Source organism: Dendropsophus ebraccatus, chromosome 6 (genome assembly GCF_027789765.1).
Source record: "Dendropsophus ebraccatus isolate aDenEbr1 chromosome 6, aDenEbr1.pat, whole genome shotgun sequence".
Taxonomy (NCBI): domain Eukaryota; kingdom Metazoa; phylum Chordata; class Amphibia; order Anura; family Hylidae; genus Dendropsophus; species Dendropsophus ebraccatus.
Window position 1 is genome coordinate 113,882,417 of NC_091459.1, and position 16,033 is coordinate 113,898,449.

At 42.1% G+C, this 16,033-nt stretch overlaps 1 protein-coding gene across 3 annotated transcripts in view; it reads right to left on the minus strand.

Annotated features, from left to right (window-relative positions):
- PPP2R3A (protein phosphatase 2 regulatory subunit B''alpha) overlaps positions 1-16,033 on the minus strand; it is a 131,592-nt gene that overhangs the window by 50,418 nt on the left and 65,141 nt on the right. For 2 of the 3 annotated variants that reach the window (XM_069975693.1, XM_069975694.1), the window contains 2 exons: positions 11,270-11,327; positions 401-2,876 (listed from right to left, as the gene is read on the minus strand). In XM_069975693.1, coding sequence (XP_069831794.1) covers positions 401-2,377 — 1,977 coding nt within the window. In that variant the 5' untranslated portion in view covers positions 2,378-2,876; positions 11,270-11,327. The remainder of the gene's footprint in view (positions 1-400; positions 2,877-11,269; positions 11,328-16,033) is intronic. The other variant, XM_069975696.1, reaches the window with a different exon arrangement.

Here is a 16,033-nt window from a genome sequence, read left to right on the forward strand (position 1 = left end):
ATTCCAGAGCGGAGTCTGCGGCGGGGGCTCAGCGGAGAATTCCGCCTGTTTTACTCAGTGTAAACGGGCCCTAAGAGTAATTGTAGTTTCCCAACAGCTGAAGTGCCACAGGTTCATAGGCTCCCAGGCCACACAAACCATGGACGATTAGTGGTTCTTGTGGCCATTAACCTCATCATTATCGCCATTTACATAAGGTGACGTGCGGCTGCACAAACAATACAAGTTAGCTGACAAATGACCATTTTTTTCTATTCTCAGTTAAGCGACGGCTGTAGCTCTATGGCCCTTCTACGATTCACATACTCCATTTAGATATGGTGTTTCTCTTTTTATGTCTCATCCTTTTGCAGATTTTCTGGAAACAATAGAAAAGATTATACTATATAAATCTGCTTACCTTGATCACTTCAGGCGTCTGCTGAATAGACAAAGCTGAGCCGAAGTCCTTGACTTGACTTTGAAAACCTGGAGACGATGGAGGAGTCTGAGGAACCAAAGTTTCTTGAAGGATGTGCATAACTTCTTTCTGTTTGGACAGAGTTCCTTTCCCCGATCTCCAGTCCACAAGCTCCTGAGCAAAGTCCTCAATGCTGCCTAATATACGCAATAAAAGGTTGTCATCATCCTCCACGGTACTTGTGCTAGATTCTTTAGCCAGTAAAGATGGAGCAGATTGTGCTTTGAGGTCCAGACTGAGAGCAGGCAGTCCAACTGGTAGTTTGGAAGGTGCTGGTGAAGACATTGGTGGGTTTTTTAAAGTGCTTTCAATTTTCTGAGAAAAACGTTCTAAGTCTAAAAGAAGTTTGTCGATTTCCTCGTGATCGTTGCTCCTGCCCTTTCTCGTTGGCACTAGTGTATTCACATTAACGGGAGGGGTTCGGGCAGTTTCATTGGCAGTGTTGAGAAGATTTGGGGAACTAGGCAAAGGAGTTGCGGCAAGAAAATGAGAACTGGTTGAGGGATCATGGCCCAGGCTTTCAGTTGACCAGCGTTTACTCTCCGACACTACTGGCGCACACACAGTTGGCGACTTTTTATGGTGGGAAGAAGTAGTCTGTGAATCTGAATCCTCTTCAATAAAAAGCTTTTCTGTCGAGTTTCTTGGGATCCTCTCCTTAGTGTGTGCATGTATTATAGGACTGGGTTGCTGAGTAGTTGGAGAATGATTTTTTAGACCACTGGCTTGGTTTGGTTTATTTCTTTGCCACGTCTTTGCAGGTAATGGAGGGGCAACATCTGGCACGGATTTTACGGTAGTGTCACTGGTGCTGGCGTTTTGTGAAGTAGATTCACGGTTTTCACTGGTGCTTGATGATATGGCTTTCAAAGAAGGGGGTGTCTGAACAACATCTTCATACTTTGGAGGCTGTTCGTGACCATATATTGGCGAGAATGGATGTTGCTGTAGACTATTGAGGCTTTTCACAAGTTCAGCCAGATCATTAGGTTCAGTTCTTCCATGGGAACCTTGTTCCAGTTCAAAGGGAAGCTTTTTTAGGTAAGAAGATAGTCTCGCCATGACATTCATATAAATGAGCTCTGGATTTGGAAAATGATCCGTCCCCTTTCCATCTCCTACACCACTGCTGCTTCCACCAACCGATCTGTTCTTTATACATTGCTTTATTATATTAGTACATTTCTTAAGGTCTTCAGAACATTTCAGAAGAATGTCCAAGCACATCTTTATATCCTCACCAGACCCGGAGCTGTCAAGCTTATGCTTCTTCAAAATCTGGTTTATCAGGTTTTCTTCTGAAAGCCCTTGCAAATACAGCGAGGCCAAATTGATATTCTGTTCTAAAGATGTGCCGTGGGGCACTAACGTTTTTTCTTCTGACCCCTGAGACTGTACCAGACCAAAAGGTGGGCAATTCTCATTATTATTGAATTGGCCATAAATAAAGTCATAGTCAGCCGACTTCCTGCCAAACGATTCTGGACGGACTTTTCGACCTTTCCTGAGATTCACGTGCTGGTTCGAGGCATTCTTTAGCTTTTCAAACGAGAACTCCTTTGTTTTTCCACTTGCAAGATTTATAGCTTCACCTGTTATATCTTTCAAGCTGCTGGTATTCTGAACGGGGAAAGTCTTTTTAACCTTAAGGCTTAGATGAGCGTAATCCTCACCACAAACCGCACTTTCACCCACTGAGATCTTGTTGCCAACATCTCCGCAGTGATCAGAGGTTGCCTCAGGCGCTTTTAGAAGTTCTGAGCACACTGTGTGATGTGCAACCAGACACTGCACCCCTAGTCTATGAGCCTGGCAACTTCCGAGACAATAATGTACTACATTCTGAAACCTGTTGTCCAGCACCACGCTATTGTAACACGTGATTTTGCTCACAATCACCTTGTAAGGTGCAGCCATCAGGAGAATAAATAAATAAATTAGATTTAAACAGAAAAAAAAAAGAAAAAAAAAAATCAAAAATTTGCACCCATTTTACGTTTTACTTGCAAAAATATATCCACGTGAAAAAGGCTTAACATATTTTTTATCATCAAAATGGTGTTGAAAAGAATAAAACCATTCAAATACACACACGCCGGGAATAAATAGAATCTCCAAACACAACAATTCACAGAGTAATCCAATAATGGGTATTAGTTTCCAGTCGATGTGGATGACAGAAGTAATAGTTTATCTCTGTATCTTTTCTCCAGCTTGTGCAAAACCGCATTTCCTAATGGTCTTTCCATGTAACCACATGAGGCTCCGTGTGAAACTACAGACGGCCGTTTGCAAAAACATGGCTTTAGAAAAAGCGCCGAGTCTGGAAGTTTTTGTATCTGTTTTTGAAGTTCAAATCTTTGTTTTTCTCCATTCGCTGTGAAACGTCAGATGTTCTAGTCGATGGGAGGACTACCTACGAAGAAAGAAGGAAAACAGAAAATATAAGAGCCGGAAGGAAAATTCTAAAAATTATCAAATCATACTGTACCATACCAATCCCTATACTCAAAAGTAATAATGCAATTTGCAGACATATAATAGTTACCCTTAAAGCATGAAGCACACACATATAAATCTTTACCCTTACCCATATAGATCCTGAAATGCAGACAAGGGCTCAGTCACACTAGCTACTCACTACTGAAAAAACATACCCACTTCCAATAATGGATTGTACCCGCCCCCTTTAAGAACGACCACCACTAACTCCAGCCTGCTGCTATTTATGAATGACAGCTTGCACGTGTGTGATATACCTTGTGTGGACATGTGACCAGCTGTCAACCTCAGAACGGCCATTTACCCGGATCAGCAGTCCACACCGGCGTCTTAAATCACCCCTTGCCCAGCTGAGAGCTTCACAGGCTCCAGTGCACTGACAGCTGAAATAACTAACAGGCGCAGGCCACTTCAGACTTACTCCAAAGATAAATACCATTACTTATATTAATATTTACTCTGAAATCTTTTCAATTGGCGCTGAAGCGGTCCCGGGCAGAGGACTTTTTTTTTTTTTGCCACTTGCAACAAATTATAAGATAAACATCAGAAAACCCTGTTTGCTTAACAACATAAAAGGGACTGACTCATGATTTTCTGCAGCCTGCAAACCGTAGTATTTGTTTGTCGAGCTCTGTATTCAGGACGAAAACCCAACTCTATGGTAATATTTTTATGGTCCTCATGTCTAGTACTGATAACACAGAGAATCTCATATTAAAAAACTTGATGGCAGGCAACAAATGGAAAAAAAAAATATTTTATTCTTTAACCTGCACTAGAACTTAAAGGAGAAGTCCGGCGGAAATTTTTATAAAAGTATTGCCCCGCAAAATCACCAATAAACACTTATTATGGGAAATGCCCTGGGTCCCTCAGTGTCCCCCAGCCATCATCCTCTCCAGCAGCCACAGCCCTCACAGCTCTGGGAGTGACATCACCATGTTATCCAGGAAGTGACATCACCATTTTATCCAGGAAGTGAAGCCTTGATGCAGTAGTAAGTGCAGGGGAAAAAGCACTTTATAAGCATTTCCCGTAATAAGTGTATATTAGGGATTTGTATAACTTTTGGGGGGCAATGCAATGCTTTAATAAAAATTTTTGCCGGAATTCTTCTTTAAAAACTGCAATCTTATAGGTTTCTATGGGTAACACCACCACTACTGTCCCTAATGGTTTCCATGCATGATGTGCTATAAGTTCCTGTAGGGTGTCCTGGCTTGATGCAGGATCTTGTACCCATTAGGATGCCAGAACTAAATCAAAAATAAATATTGTAGCCGGATGTGCACAAGCCTGACCCACATCTCTTGGTACTTTTCACCTCCTATCATGTCCTGTCCTGTCACTATCTCTTTGTTTCAGCCCTTCAGAAATACTCCACATATCTATAAAAAAAAAAAAAAAAAAAAAAGTCTAGTCCAAAATGTCGATGGCGACCAAAAGATCGGGGCTAATGGGGAAAAATATGCACACACAAAATTAAAGGACTTTATGATTCCAGTAAACCAGTCCAAAAACTCATCTGACTTTGTTAAGGGCCTATCCTAAAAGTGCTCATACACTTTAGACAAAAGTTGGGCCAATTTGTTGACTTCTACAGGATTCACTGTCTAACGCACATGTTAAACCTGTGGTGGCCTTTAACTGTTGTAAAGTTATCAATTCCCATCATGCCTGGACAGGCAAAACTGGAGTTTGTCACTGAACGTTTATGGTGGCCTCATGACTCTTCTCAGACAGATGAAGTGAACAAACAGGAAGGGGGCAAGTATTTTGGATTTTAACTGACTGACCCTAATGTTCTGGTAGAGATAGGTCACCCCTAGCGCTGTCTGGCTGTAGCTTATCCATTCCTCTTTCCCCTGAACAAATTTACAAATGCTTGTCCGACAGTAATGGCCACCTGTGGGATAGTCCATCATATTGGCAAATTGGACATATTGGGGTCTGACTCCCAGCATTCACGTAGATCAGCTGACTAAAGGGTGCACAATGCTCTCTAGAGAGCCGCAGCTCCTTCACGGTTTTCAAGGCATAGCTCTATACTTTAATAGTTGCGCCCAGCACACATTTAAGTGAATAGGCGTTACAATACACGGCAAAGCCACAACCACAGGAACAGAGCTAAAGAGAGGCAATCAATACTGTACTCCCGGATAACCCCTTTTAAGCTCTTTTTACATTAAAGCCACATCTGTTTATAATGGATCCATATTAGCCATGCGCATGTATTTGTAAATGGACTGCAGTGGATAACATTAACTTTTAATGGAATCCATCAGGTTTCCAATTTTTGACAGAAAGAAGAGGGGGAAAAAAAAAAAAAAAAAAAAGCTGCGGACTATGCTGCTCTTCCTGTCAAAAATAACACAAAGAGAATAATCAGACTAAATGCATGTTACCAGGAGACGGTGCAAAGACCACCACCATAGACTGTCACCAACCTCAGCAGATAACCATTAAGACTGTTGGTTCCTTGTGTAGAACTGTATATGGCCGCCATGACCAATGGGACAGTGTATGTAAAGTGGTTACTATGCAGATATTGCTTGATGTGAAGTCAGCAATATCTACATTACAACCACTTTACATACAATGTCCCAAAAAGAAGGTGAATGTGAACAAGGACCGAACTCAATAGCTGGCTGTGGCTGGATCTGAGTGGTGTATATTTGCGCACTCACTATATGTATACGAGAAAAGCCTTCTATATATACTGGGGGGTACTTGGATGACCATAATAAAATGTTTCTTATATACACAAGTGCATAATATAACCTAATTAAGCATTTAACCTATTTTGCATTGGTACTAATGTGAACAACATAAATCCAACTACGGCTGACAGCGTCACTACACATCATATCAATACCCCTGGCTACTCACATCCGTCACACATGCTTACTCTCCTGTGAACTTGACAAATAGCCGCAGAGGCAAGAACGCGGCCAAGAAGGGAGAAGAAAAATGCTAATTAGACGGCAGCTGACAAAGCCCGAGAGCCCAAAATATCGGAGGTCAAAGTGTTAGAGAAAATACTACAAGTATGATCAGACAGCTGCAAAACTGGCTCTGTCATCTGCTGCAGAGCCAGACTATCGCCGCTCATCACAGGGATGCCACCTACGGTAGTAGTCATGTACATAGCCGGAACATGCTAGAATCACGTCTAAAACACTGTACCCATTGTCTGCAAACCAAGCCTGCCATACACTGTGGAAGGGTAATGCGTAGAGTCCTTGATATGTAGGCTGACAGAACTATGCACCATTCACAGTATGTGGGGGGAGGGAAATCCCAGCCCCTCTGGGCACATCTCTGACCCCAAACTAACTGTCCGCTCCTATGACCATCATGCATTAGATCCCATTAGTACTGATATCTATATAGGAAAACGAACCGCAAAAACAGAATGGCTGGAACCCTCGTTACAGGATGTTAATCTGAAACACATGGGGCAAACAGGGGCGTAGCTAAGATTCACAGGGTCCCATAGCAAAAAATTTTAAGGCCAACCCCACTCTCCTTCGCACAACACAAAGCACTGATGTGTGTGTAATGTGGCCAAAAAGTTAAATCTCTTGTGGCCAGAGGCAGAATCCTGCCAGCAGCCACAAGAGTGACTGGTAGAGCAGAAAGCCAATTACCTTCTCCCCTGGGCCCCCCTCCTGCACGGGCCCCATAGCAGCTGCCTACCCTGCCTCTATGGTAGCTACGCCACTGGATGCAACAACTTGCTGGATTCCGAGGAGGACATATTGCCGTATGCACAGGGGCATCTGTAGAAAAGGGGGCCACTATCTGGGTAGTCATACTGGATGGAAGGGTGAAACTGGGTAAAGAAGCAACCAATGTCTGAACCTACTTCTACTAACACCAATACTGCACTACTGCTCAGGGGGCGATATATGAGGATGTGTCCTTTTACAGGATGGAAATCAATAGGCACACACAGGGGTCCTACTCCAGACAGATTTATTAAATGTACAGCTGTATATCTATCCAGAGATGGAAAGGAACATCACAACCCTTGGTAAATGTCTGATATGATAGAGGGGAAAAAGCTTTCATCCATCACATTGTCTACTTAATGATGAGAAGTCTGGGAAAGTGTTCACTCCTCAGTATAAAAAAAATCGGCATCATTCATGTTCAACATAGTTAGGTCACAAATTGACAGAAATAAAGGTAACAAAGATACTAGATTTATCGCTTTATAAGATGCACTTTTCAGCAAGAAAGAATGGCCCAAGAGTGTCAGACCGCCCTGACTGCTTCCCTAATAGTCGGGCATAGTGCTGATTCAGCGCCTGATGCTGAATGAACTGTGTGACTATCAGTAGCTGCACAGTCCTCTCCCTTCTCCTACCAAACAGTGAGATCAGCTCCAGTACATCACATCCAGATTCCTACATGTAGCAGCCCCATCTGAGAACTTACTTAGAACAGGAGCTGAAGGAACCTGCAGGACCTTCAGTGATGTCAGAGTTGTCTAATTAGTCGCATTACTTCTGAATGTCAAGTCTACATACAGATAATTGCGTGTATCTGTATTTATTTAGCAGAGTTCTGTGTGTTTGTATGTAGCAAAGCTGTTTGTGTATAATGATGTAGCAGAGATCTGTGTCTGTATATTGATGTAGTAGCACGGTATGTAGCAGAGCTTTGTGTGTGTGGTGTAGCAGAGCTGGCTGTGTATTGTGTATGCAGCAAAGCTGCATATGTATGGGTATAAAGTATAGTCATGTAGAGGGTTAAAGTAAATCTGTCAGATCAATAAACTTTGACCCCCTCCCCACTGCCTTAGACTACTGTTTTCAGTTGTCGAATCCGGGGGTGCAAGGTCAAGTGCATCTTTTAAAGCAAAAAATATGGTATACAGTAGTAAGTGCCTGAGCTGAAGTCTCAGCAATAGTAGTAAGGAAGATGGATTAAGGTGATGGAGGTAGTAGCAGCTGCAGCAGGAAATGTTAGTTGAGGTGTAGTAAGGCACGAGTAAGGAATACCATTTGAGGTAGTAGTGGTTGTAGTAAGGAGCCCAAGTTGCAGCAGCTGCAGTAGTAGTAGAGAATACCAGTTACAGTAGTAGCAGCTGCAGTGGTGGTAGTAGTAGTAGTAGTAGCATCAGCAGCAGTAGTAATAGTAGTAGTAGTAGTAGTAGTGGTAGCAGCAGCAGCAGCAGTAGTAATAGTAATAGTAGTAGTAGTAGTAGTAGTAATAGCAGTAGTAGTAGTAGCAGCAGCAGCAGCAGCAGCAGTAGTAGTAATAGTAGTAGTAGTAGCAGCAGCAGTAGTAGTAATAGTAGCAGCAGCAGTAGTAATAGTATTAGTAATAGTAACAGTGTTAGGGAATACTAGTTTCAGTAGTAGGGAATACTAGCAGCAGTAGTAGGGAATACTAGCTGTAGTAGGGAATACTAGCTGTAGTAGTAGCAGCAGCAGTAGTAGTAGGGAATACTAGCTGTAGTAGTAACAGCAGCAGTATTAGTAGGGAATACTAACAGCAGTAGCAGCAGTAGTAGTAGTAGTAGTAGGGAATACTAGCTGTAGTAGTAACAGCAGCAGTAGTAGTAGTAGTAGGGAATACTAACAGCAGTAGTAGTAGGAGGAGGAGGAAATACTAACAGTAGCAGCAGCAGTAGTGATGATGACTACTAGATGTAGTAGTAGCAGCAACGATGAATACTAGCTGTAGTAGTAGTAGCAGAAGCAGTAGTAGTAGCAGAAGCAGTAGTAGTAGCAGAAGCAGTAGTAGGGAATACTAGCTGTAGTAGTAGCAGCAGCAGTAGTAGTAGGGAATACTAACAGCAGTAGCAGCAGCAGTAGTAGTAGTAGGGAATACTAACAGCAGTAGTAGTAGGAGGAGGAGGAGGAAATACTAACAGTAGCAGTAGTAGTAATGATGACTACTAGATGTAGTAGTAGTAGTAGTAGTAGTAGCAGCAGCAGCAGCAACGATGAATACTAGCTGTAGTAGTAGTAGCAGAAGCAGTAGTAGTAGCAGAAGCAGTAGTAGTAGTAGCAGAAGCAGTAGCAATAATAATAATAAATAATAATAATAATAATAATAATAGCAGCAGCACTAAGCAGTCACTTAGTCATTTGAGATTTGCCCCTGACTTAATTGACTGTGCTAAATGCCAACTAAGCAACTTGATTCACAAGGGAAAACCACACAGAATATAAGATACATAAAAAAAATCCCAATATAAAACTATAACTACCGAGACAAAGAATAGCAGAAGCATTGCCCGCATTGTAGTGCACTAATATACACTGCAGTCTGCCCTTCTAGGGGCTGAGCAGTAATGTGAAAAAATGTACTCAAAAGTAAGGCAAAAGTAGAAAAACTCTAGCCATAAAAAGTTCTAACAGCAGTGCATATTCTTACATTATAACAGAGCTGGATTTGTATCACCTTGCACACCCAGGTAATAAGATTCATATATAGTTTGCTGGGGAAAACTTTGCATAGAGATAGCTGTCAATCACCAATAAGACCACCCATTGGACTTTTAGGCATTGAAAGAGATCTCAGGTCCCCCCATAACAATGAATGTCAGCTTATGTTACAAATAACATAGGTTATAGGAAACGTCACAGGTATTTAATTCCTTGCAGAGTTTACGCAGCAGATTATACTGATCACATCTGCCGCATAGGAAGGAAGTGTGAACATACCCTAACAAGTCTCCAGTACAGCATCGGATGGGTCACCCCTCTGGCTTCTCCCCGGCCAGCGCTGGAAGACTGACAGATCTCTCTGCATAGGAAGGGACTTGTCTATCAAGATTATCTTGGTTGAGAGACGCCGGGGGGAAAGTCACCCAGCGAACACATCTTCTAAGCCTGGCACTTTTCCATTTCAGAGTAAAGCATAGCTCATTCCTATCAGCGGACCTGTCACTATCTCATGCCACCCATGGTTATGGAAGAATGGAAGTGTCAGTGGTTCCCAGTAATACATGCAGCATGGGACAACCATTACACTGCTGATATCAGCGCCAGAGAAGCATATACTCCAATACGGATACTGTGATTCTTTTAGTGTCTGGGTGTCAGTCTCTACTGCAGTCCTGGCATTCTGTTCATTCAGAGCCCAGACTTCTAAGAGAAACCTCACCAATCTAGGGTAATATGTATTCGTGCTGCATTGCAATACAGTCTATTGCTATCTGTTATCATCTACCCCTATGTAAACAGACTTGTAACCACTCTCACCCTCAGATCTGACATACACTATGAAAAATTATATAAGACGCCAACTAGTGCTTTAAAGAGCTGAGCTCCTTTGTCTTCATTCAGTTTCATGTCTCCCTGGAGAGTTATTGGGACAGGTCTTAGAAGGTATATAACCTGTATACAGCAAACCTCATCTCTCCTTAGAAACCAATAGGGCGCCAACCACAGCCGAGCACTTCTGACACTTCCTTCTAGTGATCCTTGGGGGTCACATGACCTGGATTACCGTGAGCATAAACCTTCGGCAGCTCTTTATGACAGGTCAGAAATGTAATAGTATAGGTTCCCTTTAAGCTTGACATTTAACAAGTATGTTCACAGGTGCATTATATATATATATATATATATATATATATATATATATATATATATATATACATACATACATATACACACACACACACTCTCAAACACATTATATATATATATATATATGCAAACACATACATATACACACACATATATACACACACACACACACACACACACACACACTATATATATCTGCACATACATATATATTTAGTATACATACATATATACATATATATATATATATATATATACACACACATATGTGTGTGTGTGTATAATAAATATATATGTATGTACAGATACAGTATATAGTGTATGTATATATATGTGTGTATATGTATATATTAAAAAAAATAAAATTATATATATATATATATATATATATATATATATATATATATATACACACACACACATATACATATACACACACATACATACATACGCACGTATACTCAGTGTCTGTACATACTTCCATTATTCCTCACTTTTTCCCTTTAATACTCATGTCCTGTGCTCATTTTAAACAGCTACTACGAGACGTAGCAGAGCCAGGTTTGTCACCGTTCTACTATCTGCAGTCTTACATAGGGTTGCAGGCGACCTTACTATATTTTAATAACGCCCCCTAAGGGTTAAATAACAAACTCAGCTCTGCTACACCAATCAATGAAACCTTCTCTACTATATGTCATCTGGCAACAGCTCAGAATTCTACTACAGAAAGCCATGGAGATAAGCTTACCGGAGGGTACGATGCTTTCTCAGCGAGCGCTGGGCACGGTGAACATGTACGAGGCCAGCTACAAATAAAGGAAACAAACAGTTTTAGCGTGGCGCTGGTGCGGATCCATTTGTCACATCACATCTGATGACAGGGAGAAGCTTCTATCTAGATGAGTGCACGGAGCAGCTGAGTCCAGGCTGGGGAGGGGAGGCTGCCGGTCTCCAGCGCGGAGGCTCCGGCCAGGATTCTGCAGCCTTGTTACCACCAGGGGCAGATGACACTTCTCCTCATTTAATGCTTCCACAAACAGGACTAAGCACTTTGAAATCTTTTTTTAAACACAAAACAGAGCAGCTGTAGCAGTGTGGAGGGCGGGCGAGCGGAGGAGAAAAAAAAATGTGAAAGTGAGGGATGGAGGAGGAGGGCGGAGATGGTAGTGGAGATAGGGCAGATCCCACCAGAGACGGGCTGTACTGTACTCACAGCTGTATACAGGACGCTCGCATCCAGCTGGACACCCTGTACACTACTTTAGCACCACTATAAATAAGGACGGCAGGGTTCACCCAGGATACACTGCAGCTAACACATAAGGGTGCGACGCCTTACATCCCCAATATACTCTGCACAGCAGTGACTTCTCAACAATCGCCCAAAACTACTTCTACATACAGTGTAATAACCAATATACCCTCTTTCTTATATGGAAGATTACAAAGGGCCTATCACAGCAAAGATCGGCAATTCAGGTCTATGGGACAGCTTGCGTTATTGGCAAAGTTTACACAGCCTTGTATTATAGTATATAGAGCGATGCAGTAAAATTGATGTAGTGGTGCCGGGTATGTCATTTGGCACTATACATTGCAATATGACAATATGTAATCTTATACACTGTCCCCTCTTGAGGACAGGTTCACACACTGCAGAAAATGCATCAAAACAAATCAATGTATTTAAAGGGGTTGGCCAGCGAAAATCTTTTTCTTTCAACTGATATCAGAAAGTTATATAGATTTGTAATTTACTTCTATTAAAAAATGTCAAGTCTTCCCATACTTATTAGCTGCTGTATGTCATGCAGGAAATGTTTTATTTTCAGTCTGACACAGTGCTCTCTGCTGACATCTCTGGCCGAGAAAATAACTCTGTCTCGGTCTTCTATGAATCCCCATAGAAAACCTCTCCTGCTGTGGACAGTTCCTGTCTCGGCCAGAGATGTCAGCAGAGAGCACTGTGTCAGACTGAAACTAAAACATTTCCTGCAAGACATACAGCAGTTAATAACTATGGGAAGACTTGAGATTTTTTTAATAGAAGTAAATTAAAAAATCCATTCTTGACAAACTTAGGACAGTTGTGCAAACACCGTGAATGTACTTCACACTTGTAAAGCGGTGTGCAAGGGCACCGGGCCGGAAGAATATAATGTGTACAGTCGGTGTACTTTCCATTCCATGGAGTACCAAATCTTAGAGATAAAAATTATGTGCAAAATTCACTGCTGATTCCCTCAAAGCATGTGGGCTAGTGAGGTCCAGCTGTTTGGCTACCTAGTGTTGTGCAGATACCCACAATCCTAAATGAATGGTACACCCTAGCTAGTGATGTATAGACAGGGTAGGCTGCGGTGGAGGTCGCCCTCAGAGGCCCGCAGTGGTATAGTAGCACAGACTGCAAAGCCTTCAGGCCCTTTAGTGAAACCTTCCACCTCAAGATCCCTGATCCGGTATTAGAACCACCTGCTCAAACCCCTGGTTAATAAAACCACCAGTTTCACTATAATGTCCGTTCTTCTGGGGGGCCCAGCTTACAAATAACTAAACAGCAAACAGCTCTGCTTTGTCGGCACCTGGAAAATTCTGCAATAGCTGACTGGAATTTTAGGGAGGAATCTTCTGGCAGAAACAATCGCAAAGTGGAAATTTACTACAAAGAAACCTCCGTAATGAGTCCAAAGAGCAGAAAATATTACAACACAAGGGGGCGCCAGGAAGTAACTGAAAGGGGAGGAGGATCAAAATAGTGCAAGAAAGGTGAGGAGTGGTAATGAGGAGCGGCTAGCTGAATAGCTATAGATTGCAAGCTCTTCAGACCACACGTCTATACATCCGGAAGGGTGATGGATACCTCATAGCCATCTTTTTTTACTCAGTCAGACAGGAAAACACAGGTCAATGACTCATATTGTATACCACTACCAAGGCAAGGTGGTTGCATAATATTCCTCCTGCAGAAGGTTGGCTCTCTAGTGCCACCTATTGGAGATAACTTCCCTCTAAGTCAAGGCTGGATTTAAAAGGGTTATCCGGCGCTACAAAAACATGGCCACTTTCCCCCCCTCTCTTGTCTTCAGTTCAAAAGCAGATTGCAATTAATCTCCATTTACTTCAATGGAACAGAGTTTAAAACCCCACCCAATCTGGAGACAAGAGAGGGGGGGAAAGTGGCCATGTTTTTGTAGCGCTGGATAACCTCTTTAAAGAACCCTTACAACAGGACTTTCAAAATAAACCTGGAGGGGGTAAATAAACTGTACAGTTGTTTTCCCCCATAGTGGAGTAGGCTGATGTTTGGCTTCCGATTTGTTTGACAACCACTACTATGTTCCCTGACCTCGACAACAGAGTCCCGAATCTCCCATCACAATGAAGCAGCAGTCACATGCGTGTACTGGTATTCCATTCACCGTCTATGGGAGTGGATGGTGATAGCGGAGCACTGTAAATCTACCATAAACAATGAAAGGAACGGGAGTGTTCATGCATGAAGACCCACCTGACCCCATTCTAGAAATCACATGGGATCCCTGAGGTTGAACCTCCCTACATCCAAACACCTATCCGTTATCTCATGAATAGGTTTTAAGTCTTAATGATGGGACAGCCCCTTTAAGTAACATCCGTTCCCTTTTGATTATTTCTATAAATGAAGGGGTTAGAAAAGATGCATCTTCTTTCTTCCATAAACAGCACCACCCTTGTACTCAGTCTGTGTGTGGTACTGCAGCTCAGTTGCAATTAAGTGATTAGATCTGAGTGGTAATACCATACACAACCTGAGGATTTGTGTGGTGCTGTTTTTGGAAGAAAGCTAACTTTTTTTTTTTTTTTTTTTTTTTTTTTTTTTAATCCCGGTTAATCCCATTCAAAACACCAAAATAAAATCACAAGATAAAAAAGAATTAAGATCTTCAGTTCTCACTCCCACACAGACGTTATCTCCTAATTGGGGAGTGCTGCTCTAGAAACAGAAAATCTGACAACTCCTTAAAGATACAGAACATCTGGAATTGATTCAAAGACACAAATTACACCTTCTAAGATCTCCAACTAACCCAGATGTCCATCTCGACTTTCAGAAAACGGTCCGATAAATAAATCGCTCTAATTGGAACCATCCAGAAGCAATTGATTTTGTGCGATTCGGTTACCGAATGTTTATGTCAACCCACTGACGGAAGATGGAAACTACCTGACAGCGGAGTTCCCCTAGCCCCCACCCCCATTGTTACATTTGTTCGCCCTTTTACCTATGACTATATAGGGTTTGTTATTATGCTGTTTTTATAACACCATAAAAAAAAAAACGTATATTAACCCGGATTACTATTTACTGGGATTTTTGCTAGAAATGCTTGGAAAGCAAGGTGCATGACACACAGATACTTTGTATGGCGTCTAGAGGGAGTCTCCAGTATAGCGGCTTGTTTCTCCAGTCGTCGGCTTGCAGGCCCGTGTCATGCACAGCAGTCACTATAAATAAAGCCACACTTAGATGCCCTCACAAGGCAGAGGGGTTAACCCCTGCTAACAATATTGACTGTGCCTGATAACAGATGTCCTGCTGAGGCCCCTTTTACTCTGCCCCTTGGTCCCACTGTGTTTTCTGGTTCCTACCTCGCTGCCTCTCCTATTAACACAAGACCTCGCTGCGTGATCAATGACCTTAGCCCCTTGGAAACTCTTGTTAATGTCTTTCCACAATAGCCGAGGCCAAGTTCTCCTACAAATTCATCATCTATTTTTCCAAACAGGGCAGGAAGCAAGCAATTACGTGTAGATCTATGTGCCTAGGAAGCCGACAAGTAATGCAGATAATCCCCCACTGGCCCACCCCATACCTACACACACTGGGGGGAGATGGAAACTCCCAAATACAGTGGGCCCCTATCAAGGACCAAGGAAAACTGGCACAACCAGACCTCTAAAGGTTTCCCATTGTCTTAGTTATATTTGTACAATGACACTAGTACGTCAATCCTATCCCTCATTCTATACTTACCCGGCCCTCTAACCCCGGGGGACCTGTGTCACATATTTTCTAGTTAAATTACGGTATGCGTTTTAGTGGATAACTGACTAGATGGTGACAAACCATAGGCAGTCTGGAAAGCTTGCTATCACTCTTCTTCTTTTCAGTTACGCATTAAAAAGTATCAACTATTAAAGGGGAACTCCATAGGATTTTTTTTTTTTAAATGAATTAGTGCCAGAAAGTTATAGATTAAGAAATTATTTCTATTTAAAAAAACAAAAAAAACAACTAAACTCAAGTCTTCCAGTAGTAGAAGTGGTGTATTTTTTTCAGTCTGACACAGTGCTCTCTGCTGCCCCCTCTGTCCATGACAGGAACTGTGCAGAGCAGTAGCAAATCCCCATAGAAAACCTCTTCTGCTCTCCAGACTGGAAAGAATACACCACTTCCTGCAGGACATACAGCGGCTGATAAGTACTGGAAGACTGGAGATTTTTTTTTAATTGAAGTAAATTATAAATCTCT